The sequence below is a fragment of the Desmodus rotundus genome, chromosome 2 (genome assembly GCF_022682495.2).
Source record: "Desmodus rotundus isolate HL8 chromosome 2, HLdesRot8A.1, whole genome shotgun sequence".
In the NCBI taxonomy this organism is placed as follows: Eukaryota; Metazoa; Chordata; class Mammalia; order Chiroptera; family Phyllostomidae; genus Desmodus; species Desmodus rotundus.
Genome location: NC_071388.1, coordinates 194,274,187 through 194,293,625, shown reverse-complemented (window position 1 = coordinate 194,293,625; position 19,439 = coordinate 194,274,187). Strand labels below are relative to the sequence as shown.

Here is a 19,439-nt window from a genome sequence, read left to right as displayed (position 1 = left end):
TCTCTTACCAGTAGTGGATGATAGTATCATCTAATCTGGTGAATTCTGACCCCAACACTATGGAATGAAGAGCCCTTCACTTGATTCCCTGCAGTAACTCCTTGACATGACTGGACCCATCCTTTTATTCTTCTGATAATCTTCTTCATATTTTTTCCTTTATTTTAACGATGAAAGCATTTTTTACTGTGACTAGTATACACACTGTAGGATGTAGAAAAGTTATGTTTACAGCCTACAGAATTAATAAGACCACAAATCCCGGGTATCTGTGATTGAGGTAAAGAGAGAATATTATCAGTACCCTCAAAAGCCACAATGTTCTCCCTGATGACTGAAACCTGAAATGAACATTATCCAGATTTTTGTGGCAACCATTCCATTTTTTTAGAGTCTGCATTTATGTTCGTCTGAATGGTTTGTTGAGTCAATTTATTATAGTTAAGCTGGAACTATTTTCCCCCAAACTCCCTTCTTTGCATAGTTCCACATTAGCATTGGCCAGAAGAGACATTTAGGTGAGATTTGGAAGGCGGAAGTGGAGCTGAAGCTGCATTCTTTAATGCCCTGTAAGGTCAGTGCAAGGCATCAGCCACTGTTGCACACTGTTGCTTCTCTGCTGGCTCCTCTTGTTGGTGTGGGGCAGCATCTGGGTTGGCAGATACCCCTGCTCCTGAACCAGGCGTGTGCTTACCTCCGTGATGTGTGGCCCCAGCTTCTCCAGCAGGCCATCCAGTGTTGAACCTGGAGGCCATGAGAGACCAACACAGATTTGTCTGTCTTCATAATACCAGCCTTTCTTTCCTCACTCTTCATGTGCATCTTTCCTTCTCATCTGTCTGTCCTGCCACTTCCAGGTCCTGGCACCAGAAGCAAAGACAACAGTTTGACCTAGACTATTCAACCAGCTTCCACAGTTGTGTACGGCCAAGTCCCTATGACAACCCCCTCGTCCCCATGGTCCTGGTTTTCTAATTGAACCCTGTCTGATAGAGCATGTGTCCTCAAGACAGAGTTTGGTTTGGCCTGTCTTTGAACTTTGTGTTGGGCTCCGACGGCCTCTTTAACTGTCCTGCTTGCCAGTTGGGAATACGGTGACCCCATCTGAGCCTGCTCCATGTCTGTGCCCCTAACTTGACCTGGCCCTTACTTCTATCAGATGATTGAAACCCAGTAACCCAGCACCAGGCACAGAGGGGTCTCGGCACCAACGAAGTAGGCTGGGCCTACCTGTGTGAGTGGAATGCTCTGAGAAGTTTATATAGTATATATTTTCTCATACATGTATATTTGTCAGGTGCCTGAAATGTCACCATTAGAAAAGCAAAATGTCTAAAAAATGAACTGAACTAGGAATTTTTATTCCGGCTCTGCTACTGTCTAGCCATGAGGTTTTGGTCAAGTTGCTTTGCACAGGCTGCAGGTTCCTCATTTATGTATTGAAAAGGGGGGCCCAGGGGATTTCTAGGTTTCTCTGACTCTGCTATTGCATGTGATGTGGTTCTCCATGTGGGTCTACATGAAATGACTTCCATGTGACATGCAAACTTGGGGTACTTCTTCATCCACAAGAGGCTGGAGAGTGTTCTGATTACATGGACAAATGGAGCCCATCTTGTAAGAGACTGGAGAGGGGTTTTGGTGGAGGAAGATGTCATAAACTCAGGGGGCAGAGAAAAAAGACAGATGACCTTAGTATAAGTAGAGGAACACGTCTCTGGAAGCAAGAGGGGCCTGCTCAGACTGAGCAGGCAGATCGAGGCAGAAAAGGGCTGGGCCCTGACACAGGGGCTCAGGCTTGGAAACACTGGAGGGAAGAAAGAAATCAATGACTCAAAGGCAAAGGCAGGCCCAGCTTTGCCCTGTCCCAGTGCTGGCTTGGTTGGTAGATTTATGTGTGCCAAGTGTGTGAGAGGGAGAGAAGGGTGGGGGAGGGAAGGAAGGAGGGAGAGAGTAGGGTGGAATATTAACAGAGCTCACGTAAGTGCAACTCTTGTTTCTGCCTCATTGTTTCTGGGCTTATGTTATCCTCCTATGTTTTTTGGGGAGCCAGGTTTCCTTGTTGGAGGAGTCCCGGAACCACAGTGAAATTCGCTTTGGCCTCCTCCCACTGACAGTCATCTCTGGGAGCTGTCTGGTCGGTCTGCCTTACCCAGTCAGAGCCCCACTGGTCCCTCTGGTAACTTAGGTGTTTGGTAAATACACGTTCTCCTGCCTTTCCCTCCCGCTGAATCAGAAGCTGTTCCGAAGGCTCGGCCAGAGAAGCACAGTCACACTTGATCCTGAGCTTAGTACAGTCTCTGGCATAGAAGGAGACCGAACAAGGGATTATTGTTGCTGAATTAATCCTGTTTGCTGAATGCAAGAGGAAGAGCACTCTGCTGCGATAGGAGTGGTAGTTACCTGCCCCCTGTGTGCTCCGGCTCAGAGGTTTGCTCTGCCTGCCCAGAGAGGCCTCTTTTCATAGCCATGGCAACTATCCCTTTGACTTGGTGGTCAAGTAGGTTTTACTGTGAAGGGGAGTGGAACCTGGTAAAAGTTTGGTGACTGAAGTTTGGGTCCTCTCGCTTTTTTACTTCCTTAGCAGGCTGCACAGAGCCAGGGTAAGGCTTTGTTTGGTTTAACTGCTGTTACATCCCCAAACCCTGGGACAGCAGCTCAATAAACACTGTTGAAGGAATGAGTCAAGTCCTTCGTTTGTCCGGGTGACATATGATAAATCATTTCCCCATTCTGGGGTTCCCTTTTATCAAACCCTGAATGGTGTGTGCGTGTGTGTGTGTGTGTGTGTGTGTGTGTGTTGGGTGGGAGACAGGAGAGAGTGAAGTGAAACAAAGTGGGAGTTGCTGGTTGAGCTCAGGAAAGCTCTCTGACTTCCTGCTACACAATTCGGCTGACTGGGTGGACTTACTAGACCCTTCTGAGTCCCACCCTTCACAGTCTTGACTACTGTTTCCCCTAGGGACAGGAGAAGCACTAGAAGATCCTGGGACACATTTCCTTCCATAATGTGTGTTCAGCAGCAGGAGGCTTGGGCTGGGGAGGAAGGAAGTAGAAAGGCCCGCCTCCATCTCTATTTTAGTCCTTCTCTCTCTGTACCCAATACACAGCAAAAGGATTTATTTATTGCAGTGATTTTCAACCATTTTCATCTCATGGCACACATAAACTAATTACTAAAATTCTGTGGCACACCAAAAAATATAAAATATCTATTTTTTGCCAATCTGACAAAAACAATAGGTATAATTTTGATTTGGTCACACCAGAGGGCTACTCTTATTCTGGATGGTGTCACTTTTTAATCTTATAATCTAATGGAAAAGAGGTGAGTGTCTCTGACTAGATAGTTAGGTATTGTGTGTTTTAAAAATTAAAAAATTCTTGCAGCACACTGGTTGAAAATCGCTGATTTATTGTAAAGACTCCCAATAGAGACCTGTGTTCACCCTTGCCTGGTCTCTCTGTAGCAGCTCAGATTTTTTTTTGTTCTTGTTGTTTCAAGTAATAAAATACTCAATAAAATGGTTTGTACAAATTCCAGTCAAGATGGCAGCATGGGCGGACATGGCTCACCTCTTCACACAAGCAAATCAAAATTACATCTAAAATATAGAAAAACCATCACTTAGAACCATTAGAAATTGAGTGGAATAGAAGTCTGACAACTACAGAATTAAAGAAACCACATCCATCCAGACTAGTAGGAGGGGTGCAGATGCAGAATGGGCTGGTCCATGTGTGGTGGATAAAAATTCAGGAGGGATATCTTCTCAGGAGTGAGCAGGCCCAGCCCAACACCAGGCCCCCCCCCGCCCCCCCCTGCCCCAGCCCAGGGTTCCAGTGCCAGGAAGGTAAGTCCCCACAACTTCTGGCTGTACAAACCAGTGGGGATTGAGTTGGTGGAAGAAACTGCTGGAGTCCCAAGCAGTTCCTCTTAAAGAACCCCCACACACATTGACTCACTTAACTGAGACTTATTCCCTCTGAGCACCGGTGGTATACAGGGAGAAACTGAAATGGCTGCTGCAAGGTGAGCAGAGGCCATTGCTCCTTTTCTAAACCTTCCCCCCACAGAGCCAGCAAGTTGGTGTCATATCTGAGCCTCCATCAACCTGGCTAACACTGTTTGACCTGCCTGGGAGATTCCCAGAGATTCTGCCCCACCCATATTACAGGCCCACCCAAGCTGCATTTCCATATGAATGGCTGGTCTTGGCTCATTCTTCACAACTTCCTAAATCCTGTCAAGCAAGCAACAGTTGGCTTCATTGAATCCCAGGCCCGCACTAGCATTAGCCAGCTTCCATTCACAGTTTGGCTTTGCTTGGGAATCTCCCAGCCCAGCACAAGTAGCAGCTTTCTCAGATTGCTTTATAGCTCAGGCAGGGTGCCCTCAGTGAAACACAGTTGGGGTTGACCTTGGCCTGTACCACTCGGGGAAACCCCAGGGTCAGCACACCCACTGGACAGCTATAGACCATGTTGGAGCACCACCATGCTGCCCCTGCATGGTCGATCCTCCACAGAGGGCAGAGGTTGGTGGTCAGTGGTCACAGCCAGTCCATGCAACTGACTGGCCTGGGTAAATCCCTCCCATTGATCTGCTAACAGCAACCAAAGCTCAATGACAAAGAGGTGGGTGTACTCAGCCCACATGAAGGGCACACCTCGAATACCCAGCACGGGTGATAGGGGAGGCTGTGCCACTGAACCCTATAGGATACCTGCTACATTAGGGCACACTACCAAGACACAGAGTTCAAGCAGCTCTACCAGATACATAGAAACAAACAAAGGGAGGCAGCCAAAATGAGGAGACAAAAAGAAATATGGCCCAAATGAAAGAACAGATCCGAGCTTCAGAAAAAAGGCTAAATGAAACAGAGATAAGCAATCCATCAGATGCAGAGTTTAAAACACTCATTATAAGGATTCTCAAGGAACTCAATGAGGATCAAACAGATCCTCAACAGCATCAAAAAGATCCAGTCAGAAATGAAAGATTCACTAATTAAAATAAAGAACAATTTACAGGGGAACAACAGTAGAGTGGATGAAGCCGAGAATGAAATCAATGATTTGGAACAGAAAGAACCAAAAAACAAGCAATCAGAACAACAAGAAGAAAAAAGAATAAAAAAAGATGAGGATAGTATAAGCAACCTCTGGGACAGCTTCAAGAGGTCCAACATTATCATCATTGGGTGCCGGAAGGAGAAGAGAACTAGCAAGAAATTGCAAATCTATTTGAAAAAATAGTGAAAGAAAAATTCCCTACTTTGGTGAAGGAAATAGACATGCAAGTCCAGGAATCACAGACAGTCCCAAACCAGATGGGTACAAAGAGGCCCATTCCAAGACACATTATAATTAAAATGCCAAATGTTTAAGGTAAAGGGGGAATCTTAAAAGCAGCAAGGAAAAGGACGTTAGTTCCCATAACTTCCATAGTTAGTTTCATACAGGGGAGTTCCCATAAGACTGTGAGCTGATTTCTCAAAAGAAACTTTGCAGGCTATAAAGGATTGGCAAGAAATATTCAAAGTTGTGAAAAGCAGAGACCTACAACCAAGATTGCTCTATCCATCAAAGCAATCATTTAGAATTGAGGGGCAGATAAAGGGCTTTCCAGACAAGAGAAAATTAAAGGAGTTCATCATCACCAAACCATTATTATATGAAACGTTGAAGGGACTTATTTAAGAAAAAGAAGATTAAAATTATGAACAATAAAATGGCAAAAATACATATCTCTCAACAATTGAGTCCATAAAACAAACTAAGCAAACAAGAAGAACAGAGACAGAATCATGGATACAGAGAATGTTTTGATTGTTGCCAGACAGGAGGGGGGTGTGGGGGAATGGGTGAAGAGGTGAAGGAATTAAGAAGTACAAATAGATACAGAATAGCCATGGGGATGTAAAGTACAGTATAGAAAATGGAGTAACCAAAGAACCTATGCATGACCCATGCACATGAATAATGGTGGGGGCATTTCCTGAGGGAGTGGCAGGTACTGCGTGGAGGAGGGCAAAGAGAGAAAAGTCAGGACAACTGTAATAGCATAATCAATAAAATATAATTAAAAAAATAAAAATGGTTTGTACAAAAAAAGGTATGTATTTTAATTATGTCACTTAACAGGAAGTTATAGGTAAGGGGTTCCAGGGTTTGCTTTTCTGCAACGAGGTTTCTTAAAAAAAAAAAAAAATTGGGGTGAAATATACACAATGGGACTTACCATGTTAACATTTAATGTACAGCTTAACGGGATTAAGTACATTCACACTTGTGTACAACTGTCACCACTATCCATCCATCTCTGGAGTCTTTTCATCATCCCCAGCTGAATTCCGTATCCTTTAATCAATAACTCCCCATTGCCTCCCCGCCTCAACCCCCTAGTAACCTCTGCTTTACCTTCTATCTCTATCAATTTAACCATTCTATGTACTTCATATAAGTTTAATCATATAGCATTTGTGTCTGGCTTATTTCTCCTAGCATAACATCTTCTAGGTTTATTCATATTGTAGCATATATTAGAAATTTGTCCCTTTTTAAGAGTGAATAATATTCCATTGTATGTATATACAATGTTTTGTTTATCCAGTCATCCATTGATGGACATTTGGGTTGTTTCCACCTTTTGGCTATTGCTGGAATAATGCTGCTGTGAACATTAGTGTACAAATATCCAGCTGAGTCCTTGCTTTCGGTGCTTTGGCTATAACCCAGAATTGGAATTGCTGGATCATACTGTAATTCTAGCTTGAATTTTTTTGAGGGACCACCATACTGTTTTCCATAGTGGCCGCACCATCTTACATTCTCACCAGCATTGCACAGCATCCCGTGTCTTCATAGCCTCACCAACACTTGTTATTTTGCTGTTTTTTTTATATGTGTTCTTTGGAGGTATGTCTGTTCTCTAAATACTTTGCCTATTTTTGAATAAGGCCTTTTTTCCCCACTATTGAGTTGAAGGAATTCTTTATATATTCTGGATATTAACCCCTTATAAGATCTATGATTTGCAAATATTTTCTCCCACTCTGTGGTTTGCCTTTTACTCTGTTAAAAGTGTCCTTTGATGCACAAAAGCTTTTAACTTTGATGAAGACCAATTTATCTATTTTTTCTTTCATTGCCTGTGTTTTTGGTGTCATATGCAAGACATCATTGCCAAATCCAATATCATGAAGCTTTTACCCCCTTGTTTTCTTCTAAGAGTTATATAGTTTTTGTTCTTATGTTTAGGTCTTCAATCTATTTTGAATTAATTTTTGTATATGATGTAAGGTAAAGGACCAGTTTTCTTCTTGTGCTTGTTTAGGTTTATTTCTGGGCTTTTCATTTTTAAGTTCTTTTTATCCTCTGACTTTATCAGCCTGTGTGTGTTAGGATTTTTTTTCCTCATTGTCACAAAATTGCTGCCTCAGTACCACATATCATATCCTATATCCACATTCAAATGCAAGACCCAAGGATGTGGGAGTGTGTGTTCTTCTCTTTTTTAATCAGGAATATTTCCCAGGAGTTCCCTGGCCCCAGCAGACTCCTCTTACGCAATGTTTCGTAGAAGCCAGTATGTACCTGTTTATGAAAAAAGATTATTACATTTTCTAGAATTTTGTGAACTGGTTGCTAAATACCACCACCCTTGAAATTCCCATGGAGGGAGCATTTATAACATGGAACTTGGTGAATGCTACATATAAGACATTTTTTCCCGTAGGAGATTGGTTTACTAGCACATGCTTGCATATAAGTCTTCCTACTCAGAACTGGAGAATATGGCCACTCCTAGCTTAAAGAAGTCATGGAGGCATATATCATTTTCGGCCTCTCTCAAGGGAAGCAGACTTTGCTAGCAAGCAAGGAAAGGGAGACTTGGGGAAATAACTGTGGTGTTTGCCACTGATGGCTCCCAAGGCTGGGAACTTTTTGAACTCACTTCAAAGCATGTCTTTGAAATGTCTCTGAGGACAGAGTGCTATGGGCTCAGTGGTAGGATGGACAGAGCTCCCACAGATGACATAGAAATTACAGTGAGGGGTGAGGCTTCAGGGCAGGCTTTCTCAACCACACAATGGGGCCTGGTAAGGTTGTGGCCTCAGCAACTTCCTGTGCCCTCAGTGGGGGGCTGTCCTGACACAGAGACTGTGAATAGCCAATGGACATGAGTCTTGGGTGTTGACAGGAGGGAAGGAGCCCTGTGGGGCTGCAGCAGTGGTGGGAGTCTTAGATTGTAGTGGAAGTGTTCCCTGAAGAAGATCCAACAAAGGAAGGCTTGCCCTCCTTGGCCAGGAATTCCTTGCTGATCAGGCCATGGGTGGCCATGATCCTGAGGAGTCCATGGCGAAACTTCTGGCCAATGAAGGCATAGATGAGGGGATTGAGACAGCTGTGGAAGAAGCCCAGAATCTCGGTGGCATCCAGGGCTCGGCCAATGTCATTTCGGCGTTGACAGGTCTCCTCAATGACCCGGAGCCTCATGAGGGTGTCTGTGACCAGGACCAGATTGTAGGGCAGCCAGCAGAGCAGGAAGACGAGCATGACAGCAAAGATGACCCGCATGGCCCGGTGCTTCTGCCCCATGTGGGCCTGAAACAGCGTGCGCAGGGTGAACCCATAGCAGAACAGCATGACCAGCAGGGGCACGAGGAAGCCAAAGGTCTGGGGCAGGACCCGCATCACCATGCGCCATTTTGTTGTGTTGACACCCAAGTCCTCGTAGCAGACTGGGCCTGAATTAGGTGGGTAGATGGTCCTGCGGAAGACAAAGATGGGCAGGGACAGGATCAGAGATAGTGTCCAGATGCCTAAGCATATGAACTTGACCCAGTGCCGCTTCTGAGTCAGTGTGCGTGTGGCATGCACAATGGCCAGGTAGCGGTCCACACTGATACAGGCCAGCAGTAGAATACCACTGTAGAAGTTGACTTCCTTCAGGAGCGAGACCACCTTGCACATGATTGTTCCAAAGATCCAGCCTTTTGTCTTGGAGGCAGCCCAGATCGGCAAGGTCAGGGCGAAGAGCAGGTCAGCCAGGGCCAGGTTCAGCAGGTAGACGTCGGTGACAGAGCGGCTGACCCGGCTGTATAAGACGACCAGCATCACCAGGGAGTTTCCCAGCAGGCTCAGCAGGAAGACCAGGGCATAGATGACAATAATAGCATACTTGTTGACATCCAGAGATTCTGGTCGGCATGGGGCAGTTTCAGGAAAGGGGAACACGTCAGTGTAATTGTAAGTGTAGGGGTCATCCCAGGTGAAATTGCCCCAGTAGAAGGCTCCTGTATATGAGTCATCCATTTTGTGGCCTAGAGAAGAGAGATGAGTGTTACTGCACCATGAAGTCTCCCCAGATTCCAGCCCTTCTTTCTTGGATAGGATTTTTTGCATCAGCTTGTATGTTACATGGAAGTAACTTTCCCTTCAGGGAATACTAGGGGCTCTAACTCTAATGTTATGAGGCACATTTAGTGATAAATTTTATATTTCATGACGAGAGTATAGTTCCATTCAAAGTCAGAGAGAGGTTCTTAGCACTTTCCATGACATTACCATCATTCAAATCACTGTGGAAACTTCCCTTTGGATAATCTCTGCCGAACCTGTTGTCTCAGATACTGCAGCGGAGAGCATCCCTGACTGTCAAGGCTGAGTTTAATGCCAGAAACACGAGGTGTTGTTCAGTTCTCAATATGGGGGATTAAGCAGGCAATCCAATTGAGTTGGACCCTCTAAAAAGATCAAGGCTTAACACTAAAGCTGAGAGATTAATCCCTTTGTCCAACTTTCTGTAAGTTACTTAAAAAAAGAAGTGTTCTTGAAAAACTGAGCAATAGCAGCATAGAGTTTCAGGATGCTCAAGCTAGAAGAGAGTTTACCCAGCATTGTTCTTTTGGGAGGCAGGAAGACTTCTCTGAGAGTATTTGTGTAGTTTGAAAAACTATAATAAAAGTCATAAGCAGGTGGCTGACTGATTCCCCAACTGGGTGGGCAGGAATGTAACAGATTACCTTGGGTGTTCTGGGCAGTCATATTCTGCCATGAGGGAGCCAGAAAAAGCCAAGAGGCTCCCAGATAAGGAGAAGGGACAGCAGGAAGCAGAGAAGGCAGGTGGAGACATATTCTCCTTGTTTTGATGACTTCCCCGTCCTGGTGGTAACCCTTCTTGTCCTGCCAGTGCATGCCTTCATCCATTCCTGACTCCCCAGCACACCCAGGTAAACTTATCTCTGTTGATGCTGCCCTTGTTACAGGATTAGTGAGGACCTTACTTCTGGGGGAAGTTGCAGCCACTAAACTATTATCTCAATTTTCAAAGAGTAAGTAGAAGAAAGTAAACCAGCTACAGAATTAGCTTCTTTTTGAACCACAAAATAAATCACCATTGTGCCATTTCTTTATTATAAGGTATGAGCATCCTGTGACCATATGCAAGTCTGTACCCTACCTTCAAATGAACCCAGTGTTAAAGAGAAAAAATATAAAAGTCTCAGGAATTACTTCACACTCACTGGGATGCTCATAATAAAAAAAATGATGGACAATAACAATGTGGAAGAGGAATTTGTTCCCTTGAGTGCATCTCTGATCATCTGCTTACCTCTGTGAGCAGATGATCAGAAATGCACTTAAGAGAACAAATGACCCAGGAGAAGACCCACCTTTGAGAGAGAATGCCAATCATTGATGGGTACAGAGAGCTTCTGCCTGCAGAGAGGAGAACCCCGCATCTATGAGCATCAGCTGTGAGAAGATAGGGCTGGGCAGTTGCAGAAACTTCCCTATGAGAAGAGGCAGCAGCAGGCAATCATGCTTTACAGACAAGCCCTCATTCTGGACAGTCCAGTGCTCATCTGTGCTGGGGTCAGATGGCAGGTGTATGGGTGAGCTCCATTCCCATGCTCGTCAGGACAGAAGTAGAGAACTCAGAAAAGGGAACCAGGCCACCAGGCCAGGGCAATGACCTCCAGCCACAGTCTGGGGTGGGGGTGTAGTGGGAGTGGTAGGGGGAATGTTCTGTTGTTTGTTTTTTAACCAATCTCTAGAAGTGATGATTCAGCAGTTAGAGGGAGAAACTAAGGAAGGAAGGTAGGAAGATGACACTCTGAGATCTACTTTGTGACTCACAGGTACGTTGTCTCCCTCAATGGTTACAAATAGATATGATTGAACTCCAGCGTACCAGTGAGAAGACAGATACAGCAAGGCTCAGAAACCAGCCTGTGGTCACAGAGCCTAGAAGCGCTGCAGCCAAAATTCCAAATAGTGTGAATGGATCCAGAGGCTATTTTCAGTCTGCAAACCTGCTCCTTAAAAAAAATCACACCTCTGAGCTTTAAGCTCAGAGGAGGCCAAATGCAACTGTCTTCATTCACGCAAATCCAAGTTTATCTGACACCAGCCCTTGCCACCTTGCCCCCTAAGTTCTACCTCAATGAGATCGAAGTTGTACACTGGAGGCTCACCAGTGGGGAATCAATGCCACGTCTGCCTTCGACCCCAAGATCAGCCCCCTGAGTCTGTCTCCAAAAAAGGTTGGTTTTGACATTGTCAAGGAAAAAGGTGATTGGAAGGGTCTGAGGATAACAGTGAAACTAACCACTCCGAACACACAGGCCCAGTTTAAGGTGGTATCTCTGCCTCTGCTCTTACCATCAAAGCCCTCTAGAAATCTCCAAGAGACAGAAGGAATTGGCAAAACATTAAGCACAGTGGAAATATCACTTTGGATGAGATCGTCAGTATTGCCTGACAGATATGGAACCAATCTTTAGCTACAGAACTTTCTGGAACCATTAGAGATCCTGGGAACTGCCCAGTCTGTGACCTGGCATGTTGATGGCTGTTACCCTTATACATGATAGATGACATCAATAGTGGTGGAATGCCCGGCTAGGTAAGAACAACAACAACAAAAAAATCATAACTCACATATTAAATATATTGGTAAGGTAAATTCTTGAGATACCATGAAGTAATCCTGTGTAGTTCACTCCCATTGTTTAATGTGTTATGCATTGCTTTCTTGGCCGTTCCTTAAGCCCAGAATGAAAGAAACCGCTCTTTCAGGAATGATAAACCAAACTCCCTTGGACTGGCTGGTTCCTATTGACCACCCAGACATGTTCTCAGTGACACAGCAGGAGATTCCCTCATCCAGTAAAATTGCCAGCCTCTTAATGACTCACAGTAGTTCAGAAAAAACAGGGATGGGATGATTCTAGTTTATTTCATGGAAATGTTACAAGATTTCAAACATTTAAGGCAATCTTTTTCACAATAACAAAAACAAAAATGAGTCATTTAAATACAGTTCCAGTATTTTTTCTCTCTGTGAATATCATTCACACATATTTGCACTTAATATATGGGAGGAGGCACTCTACAGTGTCTGGTCCTCCTTCACACCTACCTTTGGCCAAAGCATGGAGAGCTGGCTGAGTTGGGAATGGAAGGGGGTGGGCATCGAGTTGCCCTGAGTGGTTTTTGGAGACAGGTATAGGGGAGAGGGGCAGAAGCTCTCCTTTTGAAGATAAGAAGGTGTAAAGAGAGAGAATGAAGAGACCTAGGGGTGTGGGTGAGGCCCACCAAGGGTAGGGAAAGATGCCTGGATTTAAATGGAGGCCGGTGTCAAGGAAGACAGAGATCAAGGATAGTCTGAGTGGGTGAGTGTTTCAAGACTTACCAGGACTCTGGGCTTTTCACCTGTAGACACCTCCAGGAGAGCAGATGTGCCTGACTGCAAGGGCAGCGGTGATGAGAACAGAGTGGAGGAAGTGAGTGGTGGATTAGATTGCTCAATCTGGGGTGGAGTCACTGTGGGTGCAGGATGCTCTTGATAACTTGAATAATTAATTCCCAGGTCAGCTCTTTGATCACCTGATATTTTATGGACTGGGAAAGGACCTGTGGCATTTTCTAGCTAATCTTTGCATTTCACAGGTAAGAACACTGAGGCTCATACAAAGGAAGTGATTTGCCCAGGACTGCTGAGATTTCTCTCTTCTTTGCCCTGATCTCAGCAGCCCCTGCCCTGTCTGACTCTCTCCACACTGTAGATGCTTCAGGCTTCCCAGGGCTTACTATCTCTCTTGAACATCTTTCATACCCGAAAAGGGAACAACTCATTAAGACAATGGAGATGGAATTTAAGCTTCTGGACAGTCTGGTAGCTTTCTTTCTTGGGCCTAATGCCTCTGGTCTCCACCCCACCCATCTCAGGAATCCTTAAAGACTCACAGATTCCTTCTCTATGCTGCCCCGCCCCCCACTCCACCTCTCTTTGTCTTTCACCTCACTCCCCAAACAACTGCTTTGACCACAAGGACCTCTTTGCTCTTTTTTCTTGGCTTGTGCCCTTGGGATTGGGTCTGCCATAGTTACCACCGTTGGAGCCAAGACCATCTAAACCATCTAATTTGGAAAGAAAGCTTTCAGGTACAAATTAAAACCCTACCCAAGTCCAAACACATTTTTGTAGACAGTGTTGACTGACACTAAGAACGTCACATTTGCTATTGATTGCAATTGAAAGGATAAACACAGGCAGAGCAATGAACACAAATTCACCTCTCCCTCCTAAGCCCCTACCTAGCAACTCAATCCCTCCACCACTCTGTGCTCTAACCTCTTGCCCAGTGAGTGCTCAGAGCCTGAGGCCAGCTCACCTAAGCTGCCTACCCCGAGGAAAGAAACTCTGAGTCCAACTGTTTAGCAAACATTCTTTATCACCTCTCTCTTTCCTGTGTTGAAGAAGAATGCAATGACTCTTGGCCAGGTGATGCTAACATCAGAGGCTTTTACAGTCGGAGAGAGGCAGGTGGGAGGAGAGAGGCAGGTGGGAGTGGCGGTTAAGAACCCTGCTTGCTGAGCGACTCTAGGCAGGTGACCTTTCCTTTCTGAGTCTCCGTTTACTCATCCATAAAATGAGGCCGATGATGAAATGAGATTACCCAAAAAGTAGTTAAAACACATAGAAAGCATGGTGTTTGCTTTGATTGTTGTGATCATTATTACTGAAATAGTTTGTCAACTAATAGCACGCTGTCTCTCCCGACATCCCCAAGCAAGAGAAAGCTGTCCAGACTGACTTCAATGGACATTTTAACTCTCTCTGACCTGGATAACAGTAGTCACTAGCTATGCTGTTGAGCGCCTATGAGGGTCTAGCTTCTGGAAGAAGTCCTTTTCAGAATCTGTATCATTGACTCCTTGCAAAAGATGCACTTACTCTCCACAACGAAATGCACTTTCTGAATGAGGAAACTACGATTCTAGGAGTTAAGCAATTTACCTAGCATGACGCAGATGAACTGGGTGTTAAGCAGTTTTAAAATCGTTTTTTTTTTTTTACCTGACCTCAAATCTTGTATTTTGTCCACTTTAACAAGGGGCTGGATCCCAGCCTGAGCTTTCTGAACTTCGTTAGGTTTTGCTCTTTCCCAGGCAACTGAATACAAAAGGTGTAGAACAGAGAGCCCAGATTTGACATTTCTCAACTCACCCACTTCTTGATTTTCATTAGGCTGATTTCATTTCCACTGACCTCACCACATGCATGTTGACCGCTGGTGAAGTGAATAAAGAACCAGCTCCCAATCCTGGTTTTGCTGTTAAGGATCAGTGTGAGCTTGGACAAGTCTCTTGTCTCTGAGCCTTTATGTTGTTCATTGGAAAAATAAGGAGATCATGATGGGAGAACTCAAGATTTGAAAATGTTTTAGCTTCTAGGTATAGTTAATAGGCTTGGTAATTAATGCATGTGGAAAGCTATTGTTCCAGGAACTGAAACTTATGACCAGACCTACCCTGACTCCAGGAGACCCACAGCAATTCAACCTTTGAGCCCCAGCAGGACTGCAAGCCATCAAGATGGTATCTGAGCCATTGTGCTCCACGGGAGAGAACGTCCACCACCCAGGACACAGATAAAGAATCACCAGTCAGCAGATAAAAGAGTGCTAGGAAATCGCCAGACTGCAACTTTTATCTGATTAACCTTTTTCTCTGAATTCCAAACCTCTTACCTACTTTTTTTCTGAACTCCCTCACCTACACTTTCCTAAGGTTGGCTTGAGATGAGACATTAGGCAGTTTTTAGGGTACATAACGTGCCGTCTTCTCGGATTGCTGGCCACGTAACTAAAGCTCCCATAAAGATGCAATCTTTGTCTCTATTAATTGGTCTCATAGTGACAGGCAGCACGAGAGCTGGCTTTTCCATTTTCAATTGTTCCAGATCTGTACTGTCCAATATGATAGCTACTAGCCACTTGTGGCTACCTAAGTTTAAATTAATTATAATAAAAAATTTAGTCCCTCAGTCATATCAGCTATATTTCAAGGGGTCAATAGCCACACATGACTAGTGGCTATCTCATTAGATAGTGCAGATACAGAATCCTTGTGTTACTGCAGAAAGTTCTTTTGTACTGTGCTATCCAGGTGAAGGCAGTTATCTTTAGCTCTAAGAGTCTGTACGTCATCACCTCAGTTCTCAGGGGACTCAGACTGAACTCTCCAAGTCCCTTCCATCAGAAATATGTCCCCAGCAGTTCCAAGACTGAAGAGCTCACCTACCTGCTGTTGCTGCTACAGCTGCTGTTATTACTGAAGTGGCCTCTGATACTTCCGCTGTGACTCAGGGCTTGGGAGCAGTCAAGGCTGTTGGACAGGAAGAAAGTGAACCAGGCTTTATGGGGAAACTTCTGAGCCAGAGTTGCCTAAGGGGAAATCCAAGAGACCTACCAGGGGAGGTGTTCCCACAGAGGATCAACAAGGTCTGTCCTAGGACTCGAATTGCAGGCCAAGGAGATTCTGTATCAGCCCTGGGGATTTTCACGCCTTCCTGTCTAATGGCTTCTGGAGGAGACTGCTAGTCTGAAGGTGGAAGTTTGCCTAGTCCATCTGTGTCTCTGAGAGTTTTGAACCCTCACTTCCTTCTTTAAAAGGAAGATGTAGGCGACCCCAGCCCCCAGCTGACAGACTTGCCTAAACTCACACGTGCACTTTCTTCCTTCTTTCTAGGGTCAGCATGACAAGTGTCCCTCCCCGCTCTTTCTGGTGATTTCCTGCACCTGGCTGTGGGACCCACTGCCTCTCATATACTTGAGGATCCTGCCTCCTGGCCCTTTCCCTTCAACCACCTTCTTTCTCTTCAGCCCCTGAACTTGCTTATGTCCCTCTCCTTCCCGTTCTAGGTTTCATTTAGCTACTATTCCCCTGTGCCCTCCTTCTCATATGCAAACTTGTTGACAAAGCGACTGTCTCTACTTTGCCAGCTCTTGTTCACTGTTTAACCCACTGCAACTAGCTTCCTTCCTACCGTTCTGCTGAAACAGCTTTTGCTGGGGTTACCAGTGACCTCTGGTTTATTAAATCCAATAAACCCTTCTCTTCAATAAAACTGCCTTAATGTTATAAAAATAAAGCATGTATATTGTCATGAATATAGGTGAAATAAAAGCCTATAAAATAAAACTTGAAAGATTCCCTTCCATTCCTCTGTTCACTTATATCTGTCTTTCCCCAGACTTCCCCTGTGCATATACAAACAAGTTTTCTTCCCTTCCTTAATAAAAATATACCATATTTAACTAGTTATATTTTCTGCACCATAACAATGTATTTTCTGCATCTTACCTTGGACTTATTCCACATCAGTACATAGAGATCATCTCACTTTTTTAAAAATTGAATTTATTGGGGTGCCACTGGTTCACAAAACGATACAAATTTCCAGTGTACAATAAAACATCCTCTGCACATTACATCATGCGCCCATCGCCCCAAGCAGTCTCTTTCCGTCCCCATTTTTCCCCTTTTGCCCACCTCCACCTACCCCTCACCCCCCTTCCCTCCGGCTGTCACCACATGGTTGTCTGTGTCTCTGTGTTATGCACATACGGTTTTTGACTAATCCCTTCATCTTCTTTCATCCAGTCCCCCAACCTCGCTCCCTTCTGACAGCTGTTAGTCTGTTCCCTGTATCTATGCCTCTGTTTCTATTTTGTTCATCAGTTATTTTGTTTATTAGAGGTCACATATAAGTGAGAACATATGGTATTTGTCTTGTTCTGACTGGCTTATTTCACTTTATCTTACTCTTTTTAATGACAACATATTGGGCCATGGCATGTATGTATCATCATTTATTTGATAATTACCTTATAGATGGACATTTATGTTCTTGCTATGAGCTTCTCTGGATGTAGTTCTTTGGAATGTGTCTAAGTGTTTCTGTAGCTTAAGTATAATTTTTCAGGGTCATATCTGTGCATGTTTAAATTTTGATAAACAAGACTATCCGGCCCTTCAAAAAGATTGTGCCAGTTTATTCTACCACCATCAGTTTACAAAAGGGCCTGACACCCTCTCTGCTCATACTACTCCGTATTTGTCAACTATGGTAAACTATATATTTTCTGTCAACCTGCTCTATGCTTTTTAACTTTTATTTCTGGTGAAATGGTTCCTGTTCAAGGCTTATCTTGTTTGGTCTCTGCATCATTTAATCCCACTGACCCCATTCTCTTCCCTCTCCTGAACCTCTCTTGGTCTCCTTTGTTGCTTCATTATCAATTCATTCCTGAAATCAGATGTTCCCGGGGCTCTGTCTTAGTCCTCTTCTCTACCTGCTCTCCCCAGGCCAGCCCACTTCCTTCCTTGGCTTTAGCGACCACCCAGTTCACCAGTGACTCACATACCTATAGTTCCCAACTTCTCTTCTAAGTGCGCTCCTAAACTCAAACTCTTACACGCACTTACCTCGTGAAGTCTCCCCTGAGGTTCCGCAGATGCTGCAAACTCCCCAGCGCTTCTCCTCCAGAGTGCCCTCTCTTCCGCGTGGTGCACCCCCCCTTCCTATCTACAAAACTCTCTCTTTAACATCTGTCTTCACCACATTGCCAGGAGCCATCTCCTCCTCACCACCTTGCCTGACAGTGTTAGGCAACACTTCATTCTCTCTCCTCGAAGCTACTCCAATTGTCAGGCAACAGCTGTGGATTCCAGAGCTGGGCTGTCTGAGTTAGGGTCCCAGCGATGTCACTTATTGGTTGTAGAACTTGGGCAATTTATTTAATCTCACTAGGTCTCAGTTTCATCAACTAATATTATGGGGACAATGAGGACACCTGCTGTCATGTGGATTAAATGAGTCCCCATTTGTAAAGCACTTAGAGTGGAGCTCGGCAGTGTTGGCTGCTGCTGCTGCTACGTTACTACCACTATTCTCCTAAATGCTCTCTGCCTCCAGCCTTTCCTCCACTCTGCCACCTGAACAATCTCCCTGAAGGGGCAACTGGACCACGCTCTTTTCCTCTTACGACCCTTCAAGGACCCCCATTACCCTCAGCGGCAGACTCCTGACTCATGCTCCCAGTGCTTCTGTGCCTGACCCCTGTGTACTTCTGCACCTCAATTCAGGCCACGCCCCCTTGAACCCTTAACTTTCTCGCCACAGGGAACCATGTGCACTTCCCCTGGGAACTGTTCTGGGTCCTCTTCAGGGCCTGCCATGCATTTCCTTCCCCCTGGCATGCTCTTTCCCACCCTCTCAGTCTGGCCCACTCTCCCGTTTCCTCTCACATTCGGGCCAGTGGTTGCCTCAGTGGCCTGCTGCCCCATGCTCTCTGCACCCCTGGGCTTCCTCTATCATGTCTTCAGTTACAGGGTTTTGTAATCGTCTGTTTGGCTGTTTCCTACTCGTCACTGTGAGGTTTGTGAAAGCAGGTATTGTGTGCATTTTATATAAAATCTCCGTATTCCCAAACCAATCAGTGTTTGGCATATCCTAGGTGTGTAATACAATTTTACTGAGAACTGAATGCATTGACAAAGTGGGGAAACTGACAGATGTTGGAACATCTGAGTGATGTCTAGTTAAAGAAAGAATTGCCGGCCAAATTTCCCAGGACACCCCCAGCCTCTGAGCACAATGTAGTCACATCAATAGCAATAATCCAACTTGTACTGGCTCAGACCTGTGTGCTGGTACAGGGCTTCATCCCTTTGGAAAGCGCTCCCCAGGAACTTGGAGTTTGTTGGGGGCATCTCCCACATGCTTCTGAGTGCTGCTGTGCTAGGCATGTGGCCTGGAGTCACTGCTGAGGGTCTTGTACCCTTGTAGTGTCACACTCTGGGGTGATTTTCTGCTGGAGTGTCCCCAAGTTCTAACGAGCTTTTCCAGCGTCTCTGTGGAGCTCTTGTGCTCTCTGTCGCACTTGGTGGGGACTCTCTGGGGAGCAGTGTAAAGCTGGTTCCTGCCATTGCTCTTCCCTCCCTCCCAGCCAAGGGCCCGAGACTTCATTCTGATGAGTTCTTGTCCAGTAGCATCTTGCTTCCTCTTTGAACATAGGCTTATGCTAGGTCCTCTCTCCCCCTTCAGCTTATCAGGCAGGTCTCAACACCATGCT

At 45.1% G+C, this 19,439-nt stretch overlaps 1 protein-coding gene across 4 annotated transcripts; it reads right to left on the bottom strand.

The window, feature by feature from the left end:
- Positions 1-6,205: 6,205 nt before the first annotated feature.
- On the bottom strand, positions 6,206-18,410 carry CXCR2 (C-X-C motif chemokine receptor 2). 4 transcript variants are annotated; one of them, XM_045198530.2, is made up of 3 exons: positions 17,791-18,410; positions 15,604-15,687; positions 6,206-9,332 (listed from the first exon to the last, which is right to left on the bottom strand). In XM_045198530.2, the coding sequence occupies exon 3, from the start codon at positions 9,322-9,324 to the stop codon at positions 8,251-8,253; it is 1,074 nt and encodes a 357-aa protein (XP_045054465.2). In that variant the 5' UTR covers positions 9,325-9,332; positions 15,604-15,687; positions 17,791-18,410; the 3' UTR covers positions 6,206-8,250. The 4 variants fall into 4 exon arrangements, with proteins under 4 accessions (XP_045054465.2, XP_045054466.2, XP_045054468.2 ...); XM_045198531.2 differs by lacking the exon at positions 17,791-18,410 and adding an exon at positions 15,772-16,192; XM_045198533.2 differs by lacking the exon at positions 15,604-15,687.
- Between the last annotated feature and the right edge of the window lie 1,029 nt (positions 18,411-19,439).